The 20,464-nt window shown below is 29.4% G+C and overlaps 1 protein-coding gene across 1 annotated transcript; it reads left to right on the top strand.

Annotated features, from left to right (window-relative positions):
• The first annotated feature begins 13,013 nt into the window (after window positions 1-13,013).
• LOC108334646 (AP2/ERF and B3 domain-containing transcription repressor TEM1) lies at window positions 13,014-14,675 on the top strand. The gene has a single exon (XM_017570541.2). The coding sequence runs from the start codon at window positions 13,237-13,239 to the stop codon at window positions 14,407-14,409; it is 1,173 nt and encodes a 390-aa protein (XP_017426030.1). The 5' UTR covers window positions 13,014-13,236; the 3' UTR covers window positions 14,410-14,675.
• Window positions 14,676-20,464: the final 5,789 nt, after the last annotated feature.

Genomic DNA, 20,464 nt, shown 5'->3' with positions numbered 1-20,464 from the left:
ATCTACTGCAACATTAATATTTGAATTGTCAAATGTTAAATTAACTTTGATATCCTTATGTAGGTCTTCTCCAAAGAGTTTGAACGAACTACTATAAAAGACTTAGAGCAGAAGACATTTTTTAGACTCCTTAGACTACTTTCTTGAACCTTAACCTCGACTCTACACTCTAAAATACTTCTATTGGAAAAAGTTATATAAAAGACAAAAAAAAAACGTGGTGACGTGTAAAGGATTGTTGTGTGCACATCGTGTTACACATTTCTGCGTGTGTGGTTGTGTTGTAATTTATATTGCAGGATTACAGATTGATGACAGAACTCCAAAGAGTAAAAAGAGTGCAGTATTACAAATTGATGACACAATTCCAAGTGGTTAAAGGGATATAGAGAAACAGATCCTTCTATCTTGTTGAAGCCAATGAAACCAAAAAGGAAATCCCATTTGAAAAATTAAAAGCAATTGATGATGCGATCATCGCAGTGAGATAATCAAGTCATGATTATTAAACACACTATATGAAGCACGTTACGAAGAAAAAATGTTAATATATTAATACGTGTGTGACATCGTTATCTCAATTGCGAGAATATGTGCTTGTAAGATTATGTTAAAAGCACCTCATTAAAGATTCCACGAACGATGATGATTTCAGCACAAAACGTGTATGTGGGGATCGACCCTTTTCTTTAGAAACAAACGTGTGGTGTTTTGTTTTTTAGTAATTTGTTGCCATGCCATCCCACCTTTGTTTTTAGTTTTTTCTTGGCTGACGCGGCAACATAATCTCTGCTCATAAATCTAAGTCATCACCAACTAGAAAGCAGCCTTAGGGAAGTGAGAAGAGAAACTAATCTCATATATTAATTAAAGATAAAACAAATCTAAAATATATAAGTGAGTGTGGATTTTATTTTATGAATCAATTTTATAAAATTAAAATAAGCTAAAATTTATTTTTTAAAATTATATCAAAATTATGTTAAAAAAATCTATTCATGCAAGTTTTTTATTATTTGTTAGGTTTATGATACTGAAATATAATTTCAAGTCATAAATCTTAGTCATGATCAATTTGAAAGCAACCTTTGGTAAGGGAGAAGGGGAAGTGGAAACTAGTGAAGCACTTAAATGAAATTAATTACTTGAATAGTAAATAAAATTAGGTATATGAGATAATTATAGAACTTTTTTTAACAGGGAGAAAAGTCCAAAGATAAAGATAATAAATGGGAACTTTTGCTTTTGCTTTTGGCGAAGAAGGAAAAAAAATATATTAAAGTAAAACATAGGGGTGAAAGACGTGGAAAATAATGGGGTTCCTCACCTCAGCTCACTCACTTATTCTTGTTGTTGTTGTTCCGTTGAAGAGGGTTTGTCGGAATTTGTTTGGTTGATTTGTGATAAGGGTATTCTGACATATGGGAAGAAATGAAATGGCACCCAATATCCTTGAGATTACCTTTTGGATTCTTTATTATTAAAAGTGAGAAAGACACTTTTGCGCTGTTATCTAAGATCAAAAGGTGACTTGCGTTCATATTGTGAAAGAACATTAACAACATCAACCACCTTCAAAAACTGGATCAGATTAAACAGATTAATTATTCACCAACTAGTTACTATACATTCAATTCTATTGGTTGATTATACTTTTTGTCGATTTTTATATTTAAACTCTTATTAATTCCAACACTTTCATTTGATTGAGTTATGCAAGCATCTCAAGTGTATAATACTAATCTTAATTAGTTTTTAATTGTTGTAAATTGAATATCAAATAACATGATTGTAGGATTTAGTTTCTTCTTTAGCTCACATATGTTGATTTTAAATGATGTAATGGCACGCTTAAAAAGTTTGAAATGGTGTAAAATTGAAATATGTTAAGGATTCAGTTGCTAAAATTATATTTTAGGAGACTAAATTTTTTAATCAAAATTTAAGAATTGATCTCTTCTTTAGATATGGAGATATAATTAGGAATACCATTGTATTTAAAAAAATAAAACCAGATTGATCTTGTGAGAGGAAAACTTTACCTTCTAAGTATAGGGGAAAAAACTTTAAATGATTAAAATTTCACATTTGCAACCATAAAAAAGACCTAACTTATATAATTAGTATATATAATTGTGATATTCTATGATCAAGATGCTAATTAGATGCCGAAGATTAAAACATCCCATTTGTAATACTGAAAATATTAAATTAGCAAAATTAATTACATATAAAAGATACTTGAAAAAAAATTACAATCAAAATTTTAATATATATAGTGTAAGTAAGGATGGTAAAAAAATCCGCGTCAGCAATTATCCGCAGATAAAATCCGTAATGGATACTATAGATATTTACTACTCGTAGGTTGTGGGTAATAGATATTTTAATACTCGCTTATAAACGGGTCTGGTGCAAGTATTATATTACTTGACCCGTGGATACATGTTACCCGCAAAAAATAAAAATAATAATTTAATTTATATTTAATTTAATTTAAAATAAAATTAATTTATATTTTTTAGATTAAATTTAATTAAAATTAAATTAAATTTTATATTTTATTTCATTTATATTAAATTTTATATATTTTTTTGTAATTTTATTTAAATTTTATTTTAAAAATGTATAAAATATATATTTTTTAGTATTTGCAGGTATCCGCGAGTACTCGCAAATTTTAAAATATCTGCAATTTATTTTAAATGGATATTCGTATGGATAGTAAGTTGAGTTACTGTCAGAATTTTCATTTTTGAAACAGATTACGAATAAACATTATTTGTACCTCACCCCTTTTCATTCCTAGATGAGTTCAAGCTTTATTTCCACTTAAAACTATTTATTTCACTGCCTTAACTATATAATTTCACGTATAGGATAAAATAATAATAAATAAAAATAAAAAACACTCTGCTGCAAAATCCATTATAAAAGGTTGTGGAAAGAATATGATTATAAAGAGGAAAGGGTAGTGGTCGTGCTTAAGTTGTGTGCATGGGATTAGTTAAAAGTGGTTTAGGGCATGATTGGTTTGGTGAATTAACCACACCTTGGTGCAGTCTAAATTCGGTTTTGAAAGTGATTAGACCCACAAAACACAAACAACATAGTTTCAAGGATTATTATTGAAGAAAAGAAAAGGAAAAAAAATATATTATTTATTTATTTATGATTAATTTAATATACTTGTGGTGTGTAAAAGGCCATAGTATCTAAAAGTATTACATGTTTGATGCAACCATATAATTTTATGAGATTTGGTGGACTTTGACGTTTATATTATTTTATTCAGCAGCCCTAAAAGTGCAAACCGACAATTGACCTATTTGATATGATAAACAACAATCTAATTATATATTCATATACTTTTGCTTGCCACAGGGGCATGGGGGAGAAGATGCTCACAAAACAAATTATATTAATTTTTAAAATTAAATTATTTATTAATTGTTTGGTTTTCAATTTTAATCATTGTTGAATGATGTTACAAGAACGAAATAACACTTCAATAGGGTTTTGAATTTTGGATAGATAGCCTTCTGAAAAATACGGAATAAAGTTGAAAACCCTTATATTTTAATTTCTTGAGTTTCTTTTTTTTTTCTTTGCGATTTATTTATGTTTCAATCCTTTCATCTCGTGAATTTTTATAAGAAAATAGAAGTAGTTTTCACATGGAATACAATATTGAATTAATAATATAACAAAATGTTCAGTAAACATCATGAAAACATTATTCTTGGAAATAATTGCACATAGGTATCTTGGAGAAATAATAATCAATTTGTTATCAGAAAAAAAAAATGGAATATTATATTTTAATGAACATAGGAAATAGTGAATATGTGATCGTTCTTGATGAGATTGAAACACTGGATTCTAAAGAAAAAGAAGATTACAAACAAAAATCTCAAGAATCTTACACAAGAATAAGATCTTATCTGAAAGAGATTTAAAATGCAATAAAGATTGAAACACTCGTCTCTGAAGATAATTCCGATGAAGTGAGTAACCGTCCTAATCTTTTTCAGATAAACCTTAAGAATATCTCATTCTTAGGGAAATTTAAATACCATTAATTGTAGATTCCAAAACATCTTTGGTAATTAGCTCTGAAAATAATTAATGATGAACATGTGGAGTTGTTTACGACAGCAAAATCATGCATTTTAATTCTATTGATTCCCTTAAGAAAGGTTTAAAAAATATTGATTAATACTATACTTTATACACATAATAAATTCATATAAATATATTTAGATAATTAGCATAAAAATGAAGTGCAAACCAATGATTGTACTAGGTGTTCACTTCCCTTGTCTGGAAGTCTGGTCTAATCATTGGTCAAGCTCAAACATCAACTTTCAGGATGCAAGCAAAATTTCATTATCAAATTAACATGATAAACCAAAACTAACATTTAAATACAATTTTAGCATAATTATGAATCCAGTATTATATCAAACGTATCAAGTAAAATTTATACAGTCATCACATGGAAATAAATCTCTCTCTCTCTCTCTCATATATATATATATATATATATATATATATATATATATATATATATATATATATATATATATATATATATATATATATATATATATATATATATATATATATATATATATATATATATAAAGAATATATGATTTAATTGATGGTTGGTGCCAAACTTGTGAATCAACGAAATAATTAATATATCAAATGTTTATAATACATGTGGATATGTGTGTGCATATTATGGGTACATATAAATGCACAAAGAAATACATGTATATATAACCCACTCAAACACAAACACACAAGCGCGCACCAACATAAATTCACACACACTAACATATATACATATTCGAATAATTTATATAATTTAATTTTCGCTGTTCTACCAAAATTTACATCTGGATGATAATCATAAAGTTGCTAAATCATTTGTACACATTCCATGTATACGTATTTCATAGGATAATATGATTTGGATGAGGTCAATGCCTCCTCTTTATGAACAATAATATTAACGATTTTTCAATTTTGAAGTTCTTTGATATTCAAATGCAAGATTCCCAAAAGGAGCAACAAAATTCCAAACTTTATATTTGTTTAGTTATTTTTGAGAATTTGTTATCTTTTCTTTAGATGGATTTGATTTTACTCTTATAATAATTGTTCTGTTTTTATGTATAACTTTTCATGTAATGACATATAATCATTGAATCTCTATATAACAACTTAATTCAGATGTGAAAATTCAAAGTGGTGAATAACATAAAAAAATAATTAAAAAATTTTGACAATTTCAGCACGTTAATCAAAATTAATCTATGAGAATAATTCATAATAAAAAGATATTAACTAATTCTTAAGCATACTATATAATAGATACATCAACTCATGGATCACAATCCATAATTATGAATGAGTACTATCTCTCTACAAATAAAATAATTTTCACGAGCATGAGTAAAAATCATAACACTCAAAAGAAAATGTACCAACAAACTTTTGTTTTTTTGTTTTTATTTTGCATTACTCTTATGTTTTGTATCCCATGACTGAAATTATCTTTGCTCATTGTTAATTTTACGAACTTACACTACTTTCTTGATTTAGCATTACTTTAAATATTACAGTAAGCGGTGACATTTTTGTAAATAAATACAATTATTAAATGTTGTTTATAATTGTATTTCAACGTAAAAGGATATAAAACGTCGAATGCCGTTTAAATTCGACGTCAAAAGATTAGTGAATTTAATAAAAAGTTTGAACGGGAGATTGAAAATTCATTCACTTCATCTTAGCGCGTGATACCCTCTTCTCTATCAAACTTTTCTAGAACGAAGTTTGACGAGCATCACATGTAATATTTCTTTCATTTAATACAAATGCATGTTAATTGTGTATGATTTTTGTTTGTTTTAACCGATTATTTTCGTGCTCTTATCCTTCATAGGCGCATTCTGTTTTCTCTCTCACTGGTGACGGAACTTTATTCCAATGAACCCACCTTTTGAAGGTTAGTTTTCGTTTTTGTTTTGAAGAACTTATGTGTTGAACTTGTTTGTTATTTTTTTTTTGTTGTTGTTTGGTTGAACTTGTTTGTTGTTGGTTATTATTGTTTGTTGTTGATACTACACTATACGTTCACGGTTCATGTTTTATAAAATACCAAAAACTGAAATTTGTTGTTTTTTTACTTTTTCAGGTTTTCGTAGAGTTGTAGAAAAGGATCACAATTAATTAAAAAAAACAAAAAAAAATGATTAACATCAAATTTTTTAAATTCGACGTCAATTTAACGTCTCATAATATGACGTCGTTCCTGAATTCACAGTTAAAAACCCAAAATATTCTACGTACGCGATTTTTGTAGTGTTAAACAATTCTTTTAGGTGAATTTTGTCAACGAAAACATAATTTGATTAATATTTGAAAATAAATAACTTAATTTGATAAATATTTAAGAAAAACGATAGTTTACTTCAAGGCGTATTATCCTTTATCATACATTCTTTACCTTAGGTGTAATTATTAAATTATTATAAATTATAAATTAAACATAAATATTCACAGACATCTTTATAAAATAATAATATAATTTTATCCGACCTAATATATATACAAAATAGTGTAGTGTAACAAGACTCATTAAGCTTTTTTATTTTGGAACCGTCCAAAATTCATCTATTAAAGAAATATTTACATATCATAATTAATAACCTTTTTAATCCATCAATCACTCAATCTCATACTCATACTTAAATTTTAAACTTTTTTACTGATCTGAGTATCGAAAAGTCTGTTTTATAGACGAATCTTCACCTGTACTCAAACTCTCGAAAAAATCTACGCCCCTAGAATCCCAATAAAAACAAAATATATTTCTCAAAACAACGTGTATAAACAATAAATAGACAAAATGTATAAATTAAATGATAACAAAAATAAAAGAAATAGACAAAATGCATAAATTAAATGGTAAAAAAAAGTAAAGGAAAACAATAAAACTACGCAAAATAAATTATTAAAACAAATAAATTGAAAAAAAAAATACTTGAATATAAATAATTGAAATGCAATTATTGAAAACATCATCTTAACTCGTCACAAAATTTAAAGATTTATCTGGATATATAATTTCCAACAACACTCGTTACGTGATAATTGAAGCGTTTATAAAACTCTAGTTCTAACTATTCATAATTTCCTTGTCTTACGCATTTAATCTTTATTAATAATAGTTTTCATGATAACTTCCATATGATATCCATTTAATCTTTATCTACTTAATCTTTATTAATAATAGTTTTGATGCATGACATACACCATTAATAACAATTTGTTCTTCATTTTTTTAAAAACAAATTATAATATTGATCAAATTACGTGGATTATCCAAATGAACAAAATATTCATTTTCATGCAAGCAAGCAACATTCCTTAATTCTTTTTTCTATATATTCAATTCATAAACCATCTCTTCTTCACATTAAAATATTATGTTGGAAAAAATGTTTGAGTTTGGAAGAGAACGTAGAAAAAGATGTAAATTCAACTTTTTCACAACTAAAATAGTTTATTAAAACAATGTTAAAAAAATGTTAGAAATTAGGTTAATTTGGAAGAATGGCACGTGCGACGGAGTCACTTAATCGGAAAGAGATAAGAGTCCGATAAATACGTTAACAGAGTGTAATATGACCAAATCATTGGCCACTATAATAATTATTATTATTATTACTTTTTAAATTTTATCCTCTGTGTATGTGGCACCACAAACTCTTGTCACACGCACGTTCCCACTTGGTAGGAAATAGGAAACGGACATTATACAACGTGGACAACTTTTCCGTATGTACGTCTTTCTTTTGTTCCTTCTACAACAACAACAACGTATGTCTACTTTTCTCTCTCTCTCAAATACCATTTATTTCAATATATATATATATATTCCTCTTTTAATTCACTTAGATAATCAAAATTATTATATATGACAACTAATAATTAACAATTTTTTAATCAGCCAGAAGAATTATGTCTCTGTTATAGCATAACTGAGTGTATTGAGGTAAGATTTTAGGGAAAAGATTCCATTTAAGGATTATCATTATTGCATTGCTTTATGAAAACAAAATACTAAAATTATATAAATCTAACATATCTTATCAAAATAAACCTAATAATTTATTATATTAGAATTAAATTAGAAATACAAATTTATTTTAAATTAATATTTTGCATTAAACTTATTTAAAAAATTTGAATATTAACATATTGATAAAAATCTCCCATTAACCAAACAATTTTGTCGATAAAAGATTTTTATTTATAACATATAAATAAATATAAATCTACATTAAAATCAATTTAATATGATTGAATTAAATTAAAAGTCAATTTTTTTAAAATACTATTATGATTATTTAAAGTTTAATCTAACAAAAATTTATTGTGTTTCATCCAAAGAGATCTATTAAAGATCTTACAAGGACTAAAATCACTCTCAAATAAAAATGATTTTTCCAATAATTATCATATGTTCATTTAAAGCACAAAAAAATACCAATGCTTTAGTCAGTGTATCTGTACCAAGCGAAAACTGAGTATAATAATATAAAAGGTGAATCCAGTTCACAATGGTAGATCCGTGAGGATGATATGTACCTATAAAATTAAAAGAAAAATTATAATAATTTTTTTACTATGAATTGAGTTTATTTTTTTATATTAATGATAAATTTTTTAAATATTTATTAACATGTTGACTATATTTTAAAAAAATAAAAATGATGAATCACATTTCAAAACACTATCTAAATAAAAGAAATATTTAAAAACCCAAATTTATAATTATTTTTTATCTCAAATGAAAAATTCGATTCACTTTTAAAATTTTATATTTTTTAATTCAATTTTTATGTGTGGTGACGGCAACTATTAGAGTTTTATCTTTATAAATATAGAAAAGGAATATATTTTTTACTTGATATCAGATTTAACTATTTGAATGGGAAATTTTTTGTTTTTTTATTGATAGATTTTTTTGACGAAAAAATGCTCAAATAATAAGCATGTTAAATTATTGACAAATTTTACTGAAAGATGTTAACATTTGTAATTACTATTAGAAAAATTTATTAATGAATTATAATAAATATAAACTAAATCTATCAATAAACAATAAAATCCACTGATAATTCATAGTTATTGACAAGTTTATTTTTGCTGTTAAAATTTTATTGATAATTTAAAAAAAAAATTAATAGTGATGTTAACATCATTTTCAAAAAAACAACCAAGTTTTGTTAACATCAAATTTGCACAAATGTTTTTGGAAAAAAAGTAGGATCATCAAAGTCAATAAGGAAAATACTAATAAATTTATAAATAATTATATACAAATAAATTTATAAGTAATTACATACAAATAAATTTATAAGTAATTACATACAAATAATTATATAAGTAACGTATTTATTTATAAATAAACTTATTAATAAATTTGTAAATAATATTAACAACGATCAATTTATTTATGATCTGTTAAAATTCTCTTATTTACAAATTTTGTAATTACTTGCCAATTTTGCAATAGAAATAAAAAATGTTCTTATAATATAATAATTACTATAACTTTTACATCTAAAAATTACATATATACTTTATTTTTTTCTACTTTAGTATAAATCCTCAATTCATCACGTCTTATATAATTTATAGCATATCATAATAGTTCTTTTTGAAATATTAAGATAAAATTTAAATCGAAAAGGGTGATAACTATTTATTTTAATTATTATATATTTTAAATATTACATTATTTGTAAATAAAAATATTAGTTAGAATTTAACTGATAAATTATAAATTATAATTACCTAATTTTTTTTTGCTACATATTCAAAAAAGAAAAAGAGCGTTTTTCAATGTTCACACTAATTTATTCGCTTTTAGCATGTTTGTTTGACTTATTTATTTTTCTCAACAAATTTCACTATTTATTGAAAAATGGGTGTGTGTTCAAATTTCTTTTTCATTTTCATCATCAATATCGATCGATTTTTAGTTGAAATAATATCATTAAGTTTAATTATTATATTTCAAATATTATTTAGTTTATAATTTAAAATGTTTTAGGCTTCAATTAAAAAAAATAAAAAAATAATTAACTTTAATAATATTATTTGAAGGAACTTGAAGTAAAAACATTGACATTAATTGTGAAAATAAAAATAAAAATAAAATTTTAAATAAAATTTTTCATTTCTAAGAGAATTGAAATTCTCATTTTCTTTTAACCTCAAATGAGATTTGTTACATACACTAAATAATCTCAAATCTCTTAAATTTCTTAAACGTCTACACTAACAACAATTTAAATATGTTTTATTTTCTCAATACTTCTAAACGTTATTTTAAAATAAAATCGTGTTAAAATTTCGAGTTTCAAATCAAACAATCTTCCAAATGAAATAATTGACTATATCAATGATGTATGAATAAAATCTAAATGGTTCAAGTCGGAGTTTTTATTGTTTATAATATTTTATTTAACTTCAACAAGATTGTATTTTGTATAAATTGTACCTTGTAAAGAGAATAAAATAAAATATTTTAGAAAAATAAAAAACATGTAAAGAAAATCAATCTTGCTACCTTTACTACTTTTTTTTTCTCAATTATATTTTTAATTGAAAAAACTGATACTTAAAGAATCTAAACTTAACAGATTGAAAAAACTAAGATATTTGAATCTTTTAACATAGAAGATGCAAACTTTAAACCAACGCGTTTCTTAGCGATACTTCTTTGACTTGTGTAGAAAAATGTGCTCTTTCTCTTTCATGAATTCTATGTTAAATTGCAAAATATACAATATATATATATATATATATATATATATAAATATATTCTCAGTTATCTAGAAAGTAATCAAGTCCAGATTTGATTTGATGACGTGACTGAAGTTAATTAAAATTAAGATTATATATTTAAATAATGAGTTGCGAAGACAACTGAATTAATTAGGTTTGGTCATTCTTAACCCTATTAATCTGAGTAAATTCATTCAGTGAAACATTTAAAAAAAAGGGTATTTTAATACAAATATATATTGTTTTCATTACATTTATACCCTACAAAATAATTTTTCCATAGAAAAACAAATTTATGTACAAGTAAAAAATATTTTAGAAACTTATTATGAACAAATATTTCTACTACTTTGTTTATAAACGAATTTCAATTCTAGAAATGTTATGAATTAATTTACCAAACATACAATACTAAAAAATTCGGACTTAAAATGTTTTTAGGATTTAAAACCTCTTTATCAGTTATGGTCTCGTAAAATGAGGAAGACACAAACATAACTAGTAAGTCTTATTAATAAAAGTTGGCTGTTTTTATTGCTCCGACAATTAAATTGAGTGAACATTTTTTTTACTACTTTTCTCTGTTTTATTTCTAAAATATAATAATTTCAATATATTTTAAAATACCACAACATTAATATATTTTAAAAACACAACACTAAACACCAAAAACTCAAAATATAAATCATAGGGCTATAAAATATTGTTTTAAAATGAGATTATCCAGAATAATTACTTAGAGTAGCAACTAAATACAAATGGGTGAGACAAGTGAACCATATTTCCCATTAATTCAGCATTTAAACAGTACCATCTTTAAAAACAAGGAAAAGACATTATGATAAACATATATTTATAAATATTTTATTTAAGTAGAAATTTATGATATGGTATTATTGAAAAATTTGGTGAGATTATTATTGTTAGTATGATGTAGAATTGAGGGCCCACGGTCTGTAGCACCATGGTTTTATGAAACTATTCCGTGTGAGTCCCTGTAAAGAGGAAGGACTTGTCCGTACATAATAAAATAATAATAATATTATTATTTTGAAATGCAATTTCGGAAGGCATTCGATAATGGATAATATATTTGGACAACATTTTTCATAACATTTTAAACACCGTATGTATTATCATGTGATTGATTTATATTATTATTATTATTATTATTATTATTAATTATGAAACAATTTTGAACCAAAAATAAAATTATATGATGATGTTAAAATGTTATTAAAAGTATTATTATTTTTGGATTATTAACCGAGTAACCGTTGTGTGAAAGTATGAGGTTATCCAAGAGAAGAGAGTGTGGCCCCAACACAGTTTGTCTGAATGAATGAATAAAATGGGTGGGATGGTTATATAATGCAGCACAAGGGTTGTCTCAATCTGTACCTTGAAGCGTTCTTCCAAGTCATTCTAAGAAGTTTCATTTTGGACAATGAATGCAGAGAACAAACAAGAGAAAGCACCCTCCTCCCACTTGAAGGAAATATGAGATTTTTGTGTTTCTAATTTTGTGGTTGTTTTGTTTTATTTTGGAGAGAAGATACTACTGGGCTTGAACCTGGCTAATAAGACAAAGTGGAACGAATGAGATGAAGGCAAGTGGGGACAAATTAGGAGGGAGAGGGTAAGAATTTGTTGTTGGATCACCATGTCCCTTCTTCAATGCATATCCATGCCTCCAATAAAACTAAAACCCCACCACCACCACCACCACCATCACCACCACCACCCATTTACCTCTTTCACTTTCCTTTTTTACACTACATATTATGTTTATCAGCATTAAAAGAAGACCAAATAATAATAGATGGGGGTTAAAGAAAAAAAAAAAGAAAAGAGTTGTACAGGGGGGATGAACTTCACTAAATCAAGGTCCACCCTCCTCTCATGTGAACCCCATCAACTTGATAATAAAGTAGGACCCACCTCACATACAAAGCCCACAACACTCAGTCTTCTTCTCCTTTTTACCCTCTCCTTCCCACACCATGAATCTTCCTACTCCCTCACCCATCCATCCCAGTTGACCCACACCCCACACTTACACTCTCTCTTCCATTTACAACATTATTATTATTAAACACATACTATATATCCAACTACACCTCATCATTAATAAATTCTCCCAACTAAGCATATTTCCTTTTCCACTTAGGATAATATTAAAATAACACATTTACTAGGGACACCTTCTTTCTCTATATATTACCCCCTCAAACAACCCCTATTCCCACCCAAACACATCTCTCCTGCTACCTCTTAGTCAAACAAACTAACAAACCATCCTTCCTCTCTTCTTTCCTTTCTCACTTCAAATTCATACAAAATAATAATTTACTCAAAATGGACTGCATGGATGAGAGTACCACCACTGAATCACTCTCCATCAGCCTTTCCCCCACCGTCTCATCCGAGGACAAGCTCCTTCTGCTTTCGTCCAACAATCCTTCTCCTCCGCCGCCCTCCACCACCTTGTGTCGCGTCGGCAGCGGCGCCAGCGCAATCGTAGATCCTGACGGCGGTGGAAACACCGAGGTCGAATCCAGGAAGCTTCCCTCGTCAAAGTACAAAGGCGTCGTGCCGCAGCCCAACGGCCGCTGGGGCGCGCAGATTTACGAGAAGCACCAGCGCGTGTGGCTGGGAACCTTCAACGAGGAAGACGAGGCGGCCAGGGCATACGACATCGCCGCGCAGCGCTTCCGCGGCAAGGACGCGGTCACCAACTTCAAGCCGGTATCCGGCGGCGCCGGAGAGGGCGACGACGAGGACGGCGAGGCCGAGTTTCTCAACTCGCATTCCAAGTCGGAAATCGTCGACATGCTCAGGAAACACACGTACAATGACGAGCTTGAGCAGAGCAAGCGCAGCCGCGGAGTCGTACGGCGGCGCGGCGGAGCCGCCGCGGCCGGGAACGGTAACTCGATCGCTGGCGCGTGTTTTGTAAAGGCGCGTGAGCAGCTGTTCGAGAAGGCGGTTACCCCGAGCGACGTGGGGAAGCTGAATCGGTTGGTGATCCCGAAGCAACACGCGGAGAAGCACTTCCCGTTGCATAGCGCTAACGGCGTTAGCGCGACGGCGGCGAAGGGCGTTTTGTTGAACTTCGAAGACGTTGCGGGGAAAGTGTGGCGATTCCGGTACTCGTATTGGAACAGTAGCCAGAGCTACGTTTTGACCAAAGGTTGGAGCCGGTTCGTTAAAGAAAAGAATCTGAAAGCCGGTGACACGGTTTGCTTTCACCGGTCCACCGGACCGGACAAGCAGCTCTACATCGATTGGAAGGCGCGGAATAATAATGTTAACGAGGTTGGGTTGTTCGGTCCGGTGGGACCGGTTGTTGAACCGATTCAGATGGTTCGGCTCTTCGGCGTTAACATTTTGAAACTACCCGGTTCGGAGCCGAATGGTAACAATAATGCAAGCGGAACTATTCCCGGGTTCTGCAATGGCAAAAGAAGAGAAATGGAGCTGTTTTCGTTGGAGTGTAGCAAGAAACCTAAGATTATTGGTGCTTTGTAACATTACGTTAGAAACTTCGTTTTTGTTTTGTTTTTGTTTTTTTTTTCTTTTTGTGACTGATGAAAGGAAGAAGGTACAAGAACGGCGGTGCAGAGGCAAGTTGCAAAAGGTGGATTGTATATTACTTAATTAGACGCAGAAATTAGGTGTAATGTGACCAAACTGTACAAGGGAAAAAAAAGGAGAAGTAAAAAAAAGAAAAGAAGAAAGGATAACTGTTTAATTGTACATGTTGAATCGTTTGAATGATGATTATGTTGATGGCATCTGATGTTTCTTTTTTTAGTGTTGTGGGGGTTGAGGGAAATATGGGACATAGGTTTCCCAAAATATCAGTGTTGACATACAAAAAACAAGTTTTTTGTTAGGCGAATGAAAAGTATGATGGTTAGAGGGGGTTGTAATTGTGGAAACTAATTAATTTTGGTGGTGTGTATTTTGGGTAATCATCATAATGAGTTGTTTTGGCATGTTGTGAGAAATACTCATAAATAAATAAAAAAATGGTTTTGGTGGCATGAAGGAGAGGGGGACCCTTAGCTAAGAAAGTGTGAACAAGTTGATAATGAGACATTTGTCCAATAAAGAAAGAGGCTTGTTGGCAAGTGGGCATGGTGATTGTGTTGTGTACACTGTACATACCCTCATTGCTTCTAATCTTAAAAACCCTTCCCAGTACGTCGCTTTTGGAACGGTCAACTTTTCATGAAGCTTTCTTTGTGGCATAATTCGGCACTACTGCAGAATCTGGAACTCAGATTTTGCTCGAGACATGTTATTGCGAATACCAATATCATTTTGAAAACCACGATTCTTCGCATATGCTCCATTTCAACCTCACCATATTCATATCACTTCCACATTGCTTCTAATTCTTATATTATTTTTTTAACCTAAACCTCATTATATACTTATCCTCTTCACTACTATACTAACCATTTTTACATAATGTTCTTATCCCCTCGTCAAATTTCGGAAAGAATAATGTTGACAGGTATCAGATAACTTATCCGTATTCCTTTACTACACAACATATTCTTCTGTTTTGTTCTTCTTTATATTCTCTTCACCAGTTCAGACAATGTGCTTTTGGAATCAATGAACTTTTAGTACAGTTTTTTCTCTTTGCCTGTTGCCATATTGCTTACCGGATTATGACTATATTTTTACACTATTCTAAATTTGTTAATCTTGTAAACTTGGTTTCCGGTGCATAACTACAACAGTAATCATCCATTTCTTATTTTTGAAAAACTCTACTCTAAATATGCATGATTGTGTCGTTGTAGAGATTACTTAATATACATATGTTAATAATAGTTCATTGTCCCTTGCTTCTTTTAAGAAAATTTCAAAGCATCTCAATGGTCAAATCGCTATCTACAAGTTGATATATATCGAATCGAAAGGGACCAAATTAATTTTCCACATTATTCTTTTCGTAAACTACTATATACATATATGTTGATTCATCATATCCATAAAGCTCAAATAGTTATAGATATATAATTTTCGTAGTAGCATACTAGCTACCTACTGTTCAGATTCAGTTAATTATTTCTTTTAAAAATAACCACTTAATTAAATTATATTAAAGATATCATATTAGTCACATATAAGATGAATTTTTAATATATAAACTGAGTATAAATATTATTTTATAAATAGATTTTATATAATTTATTTAAGTTTAAAATTATTTTTTAAAATAATATCATAATTTTTTAAAATATGATAAAAATTTCAAATTAATTAAAAATAAAAAGAATTTACAGCATATAAATAAAGAAATGCAAACATCAATTTATATACTTTTTTTAAACTTAAAAGTTAATCTCTTAAAAATTATTTTTTATACCATGGTAATAGGCTGAACTCTTGTACCGTTTACCACGAAACTTCAACGCACTTATAGTTGAAAGCAGGGAATAAATCATAACATGATACAAAATATATTAATTGTTTTGAATGGCTTAACGTAGTTGGTCTTTCATTCTTACATGTTGTGTGAAACTAAGAACACTATAAAATGTTTGAGTAAATGCACCTAATAAAAACAATTTCAGATGCCATTGCAACTATTACTGTGAGATAATTAACAATAAAATTTTACTAATATTTTGGTTAGTTTATAATCATTGTTCTGTTTATCTCACACTACAATAATATGATTTTGCAGTTGACAATATATATATATGATCAGTTAGGACCCAACTATCTTGCTAGTTAGCAACGTTGACAATGTTTTTTTGCCTAAAATTTCCGTCGACGAGGTTTTTGTCAAACCCTTTATTATGAATGAGCAGCTACGTCATTTTTTAAAGTTGACAATGTTCCAACATTTATATTATATTGCTTAAAATGAAAGTTTTGTTAATATTAGTATATATAATAATACAGAAAATGTTACAAGCTGAAATTTATTTAAAATTGATACTAATTCTAAATATAATTTGCCAGTACCTTCCTTACAGTTTCCACGCAAGCAAGAAGTTCACGGGAACCTTATAACAATTGTCCTCTTGTTTTTATTGAGATTTTTAATGACTTAATTGTGCAGCTTATGTCCTGCCACATGTTGCATAACATCATGCTACGAAAATTGTTGATTTCAAATGCTTGCTTTGAATTGGGTAGCACAACACATGATTAATTAATTAAACAATTCTCAACTACCTTCAATAACAGCACATATATTAATAAACAAATCTAAATATAAAAATAAATCCATCTCAGTTATACACACACACACACACACACACACATATATATATATATATATATATATATATATATATATATATATATATATATATATATAAAAAAAAATCTAAAATATAACTTTTAATATACATGAAACGGTGAGGAATTGGTGAAAATTTTCAGTTTAGAAAGTCTTTATTTAATTGTTTACTTAAATGTCAGAACTGAATGGCCAAGTTAAATAGGCTAGTAGTACACATCCAACTGAGAAAATAAATTATGCAAATATACACTCATCTAATTATAAATGGTTTTTCACTACACTATAATTTTTACAAGATCAAATAGAAAAAAAGAAAAAAGTGATCTAAAAAAAAATTGAGTCAAGAAATTAAATTTCGAAGTCAAAAGGAGCAATGGCACAAATTTAACTTGCCACATAAGCAAGTCATATCTTTCATGCTTGTAGGCTCACAATGAAAAACATTAATCATAGTTTTCTCTCCAATCTATCGCACCAAATTAGGATTAATGTATCTCCTCTTCTCAAGCCCAACTCTTTCTGGATTCAAACTCCATTCTAGGCTCAAAAATCATCTAGGCCCAAAGAAAATCCTATATTATTAGGTCTAGAATATAAAGATTAAAACTACAATCATAATCTAATATTTACGAATATACAGTTTTGGCTAGTTCTTCACATCCTCCTTAGCTCACGTCAACTTTAGTTTGAGTCTGTCATGTTAAGAGAAAATTTAGTTTTTTTGTATCCTCTTAACCATAACTCTTGATGGTAGGTCTCTTAATCAGAGGTATGTCATCACACTAGTGTAAAACACGTTTTTTATAGCGACTTTTTATACTAGTTATAATTCACCAAGTATAAAATATGACATGGTGGCATAATAGTAAATATTGTAAGACTTCTTTTACCGGTTCTAACTCCAACTGGTATAGAAAGAGGCACAATGACAAAATTGTGATAAATTACAAAGTTTTTCTAAACTAGTTGGACCTACAACCAGTATAGAAAGTGACACAATGACAAAATTATAATAAATTACAAAGATTTCCTATACTAGTTAGACCGAGAATTGATATACAGAGTGACATTGTTTTATACCAGTTAGTCACTGCAACCAGTATAGAATGTTGAATTTTCTTCATTCCAGAATTCGTCCTTCTCATTTATCTATGCAATAAAACTGACAAAAATGACTAATACATTAACTAACAATGAGACTCCAACAACTAATATATTAACTAACTCCATTCGAAACCCAAACAATTATATGGTGTGCCACAACCAACACCAAGAGCAAACGTCGTTGTGAAGAGCTAAAACTTGATCCCATTGTGAAAAGTGATTCATAATATCCTTTTCAACATCATCCTACAATGCACAATTTAGGAGTCACGTCTCTGAAAAGAGTCGATTCGTGTTTTTTCCATCCACTACTGACAAGGTCAATCAACTTGTCCTCTTTCATTCTAAAATGTGGGAGTCTGCCTTCAAGGACAAGTTTGTACGGAAGTGGAGCAAGACTTCTATTGCATACTGTATCCTATTCATTAGGACCATGCATCCAGTTGGCATATACACATAAGAGCTACCAATGAAGATAATGGAGAATTGAACTGCTCCATTCTTTAAATGAAAATCCTAGCTTCATAATAGTCATTAACCCCTTCATTTAGTTTGAGAAGGAAGCTGCCAAAGCACAACATTAAGCAAACATTGAACAAATGCAGTTGGATATGACTCTAAGGTTGAGTCTTGTGGTTAATGATCTTCAACAATGCATGATAGACGTTGTTCAATTATCAATAGAGATATAAGTGATTGAGGACAATAACCGTGGCATAAGACGATTGACATCCCTCATTAGATAAGATGAGAATATAGACATGAATGATATGACCTGGTATGACAAGGTCATTGATGCAAGGCCTCTATCCATGGTGTCCTATGGTGATGTAAATATATATTGAGATGATTGATGCTTAAATGATGATCGTTTTACCCAATGCAATGCATATATAGATTTTTCTTTGCTAGAACATGCTTCTAAGGATGGTGATGATGATGATTCTCTACAAACATGTGACTTCACACATACACACCCACCCACACACAATATTAATACTTATAACACTTTTTATATTAAAAAACAAAATCAACAGTCGGCTCTAAAAGTTTTATAAAAATAAAAGGTTTAATATCTTATTTTGTCCTCAGTTTTACTGAATAATATCAATTCAGTCCCTTATTATAAAAGTGTTTGAAATTAGTTATCAATTATTAAATTTTGCGTCAACGTCGTCCCTTCTGTTAAATAGAAATAAACGGTGTTAATAATAGATGAATTTGGCAGAAAATATTAGTAACATGTCATTCTTTTAAATTGTATGGGTGGTGACGTGTTTAGTATTTGCTTTAATTATAATTAATTTGGATTATTGTTTTCTTTTTAATCACTTTTATTTATAATTAATGTTTTTGGCAGAGAAGGGAGACACCTTTTCTTGTCCCTCATCTCTGCTGCTGTTTTGATCTTAGCAAAGTAGCCTTCTTTTTCTTCCCATCCTGGTTCGTTTCGTAGGAAGGGAGGCTAGGTCTAGTGGCTCAAACGCGACTCATCTCCACGATGTGTGGGTTCGTTCGCCGGCATCTCTACAACGACGACGGTCTTAGTTAGTGGGTGTTTTCGTGGCAGTGCATGGCGTTGGCTTGGGGTTTCGTTTGGGGGATCTTGGGGTTCCTTTTCGGATTTTCGTTTTCTCCTTCTCTAATTCGACTCTGCAAAGGACTTTTGTTCTTTCCCTGTGCTCTGTTTCTGACTAGGGTTTATGAAATCTGGAATTTGGGGATTTTTGAATCTGGTTCTTACAATTGGGGTTTTCCTTGGGTATTTGGGTCTGCGAATTGGGTTTCTTTAATCTTTTGTGCAAGTTGCGCGATTTGGGGGGTGAGAGTGTTGATTTTGTTGATGAACATGAAACTGTCTGGCATAACTGCGTTTGATGAAACCAAAATTTTGTTGATGTCGCTCCATGACCTTTTAACATGTCCATTTTGTCTACCTGATACCAAAAGTGTAACCAAATGGGCTCTGTATGATCCAAATGAGTCCAGATTTGCAAGCATCCATCTTTCTTTTGACAACACCAACACCATCTTCTGCCTAATGAGAAGATCTTGACGCAACTTAAGCTTTAGAAACGGGATTTTTTTCGAGTTTCGATAAGGAATTGAGAAGAATAAATGTTGGGGCATGAGCTTTTAATGAGATTTTTACAATCTGAGACAAGTTTCTGGTCCCCTTTGGATTTTAACAAGATATTTCTTTTA

This window comes from Vigna angularis, chromosome 10 (genome assembly GCF_016808095.1).
Source record: "Vigna angularis cultivar LongXiaoDou No.4 chromosome 10, ASM1680809v1, whole genome shotgun sequence".
NCBI classification, from domain to species: domain Eukaryota; kingdom Viridiplantae; phylum Streptophyta; class Magnoliopsida; order Fabales; family Fabaceae; genus Vigna; species Vigna angularis.
This window is presented reverse-complemented; position numbering and strand designations above follow the sequence as displayed.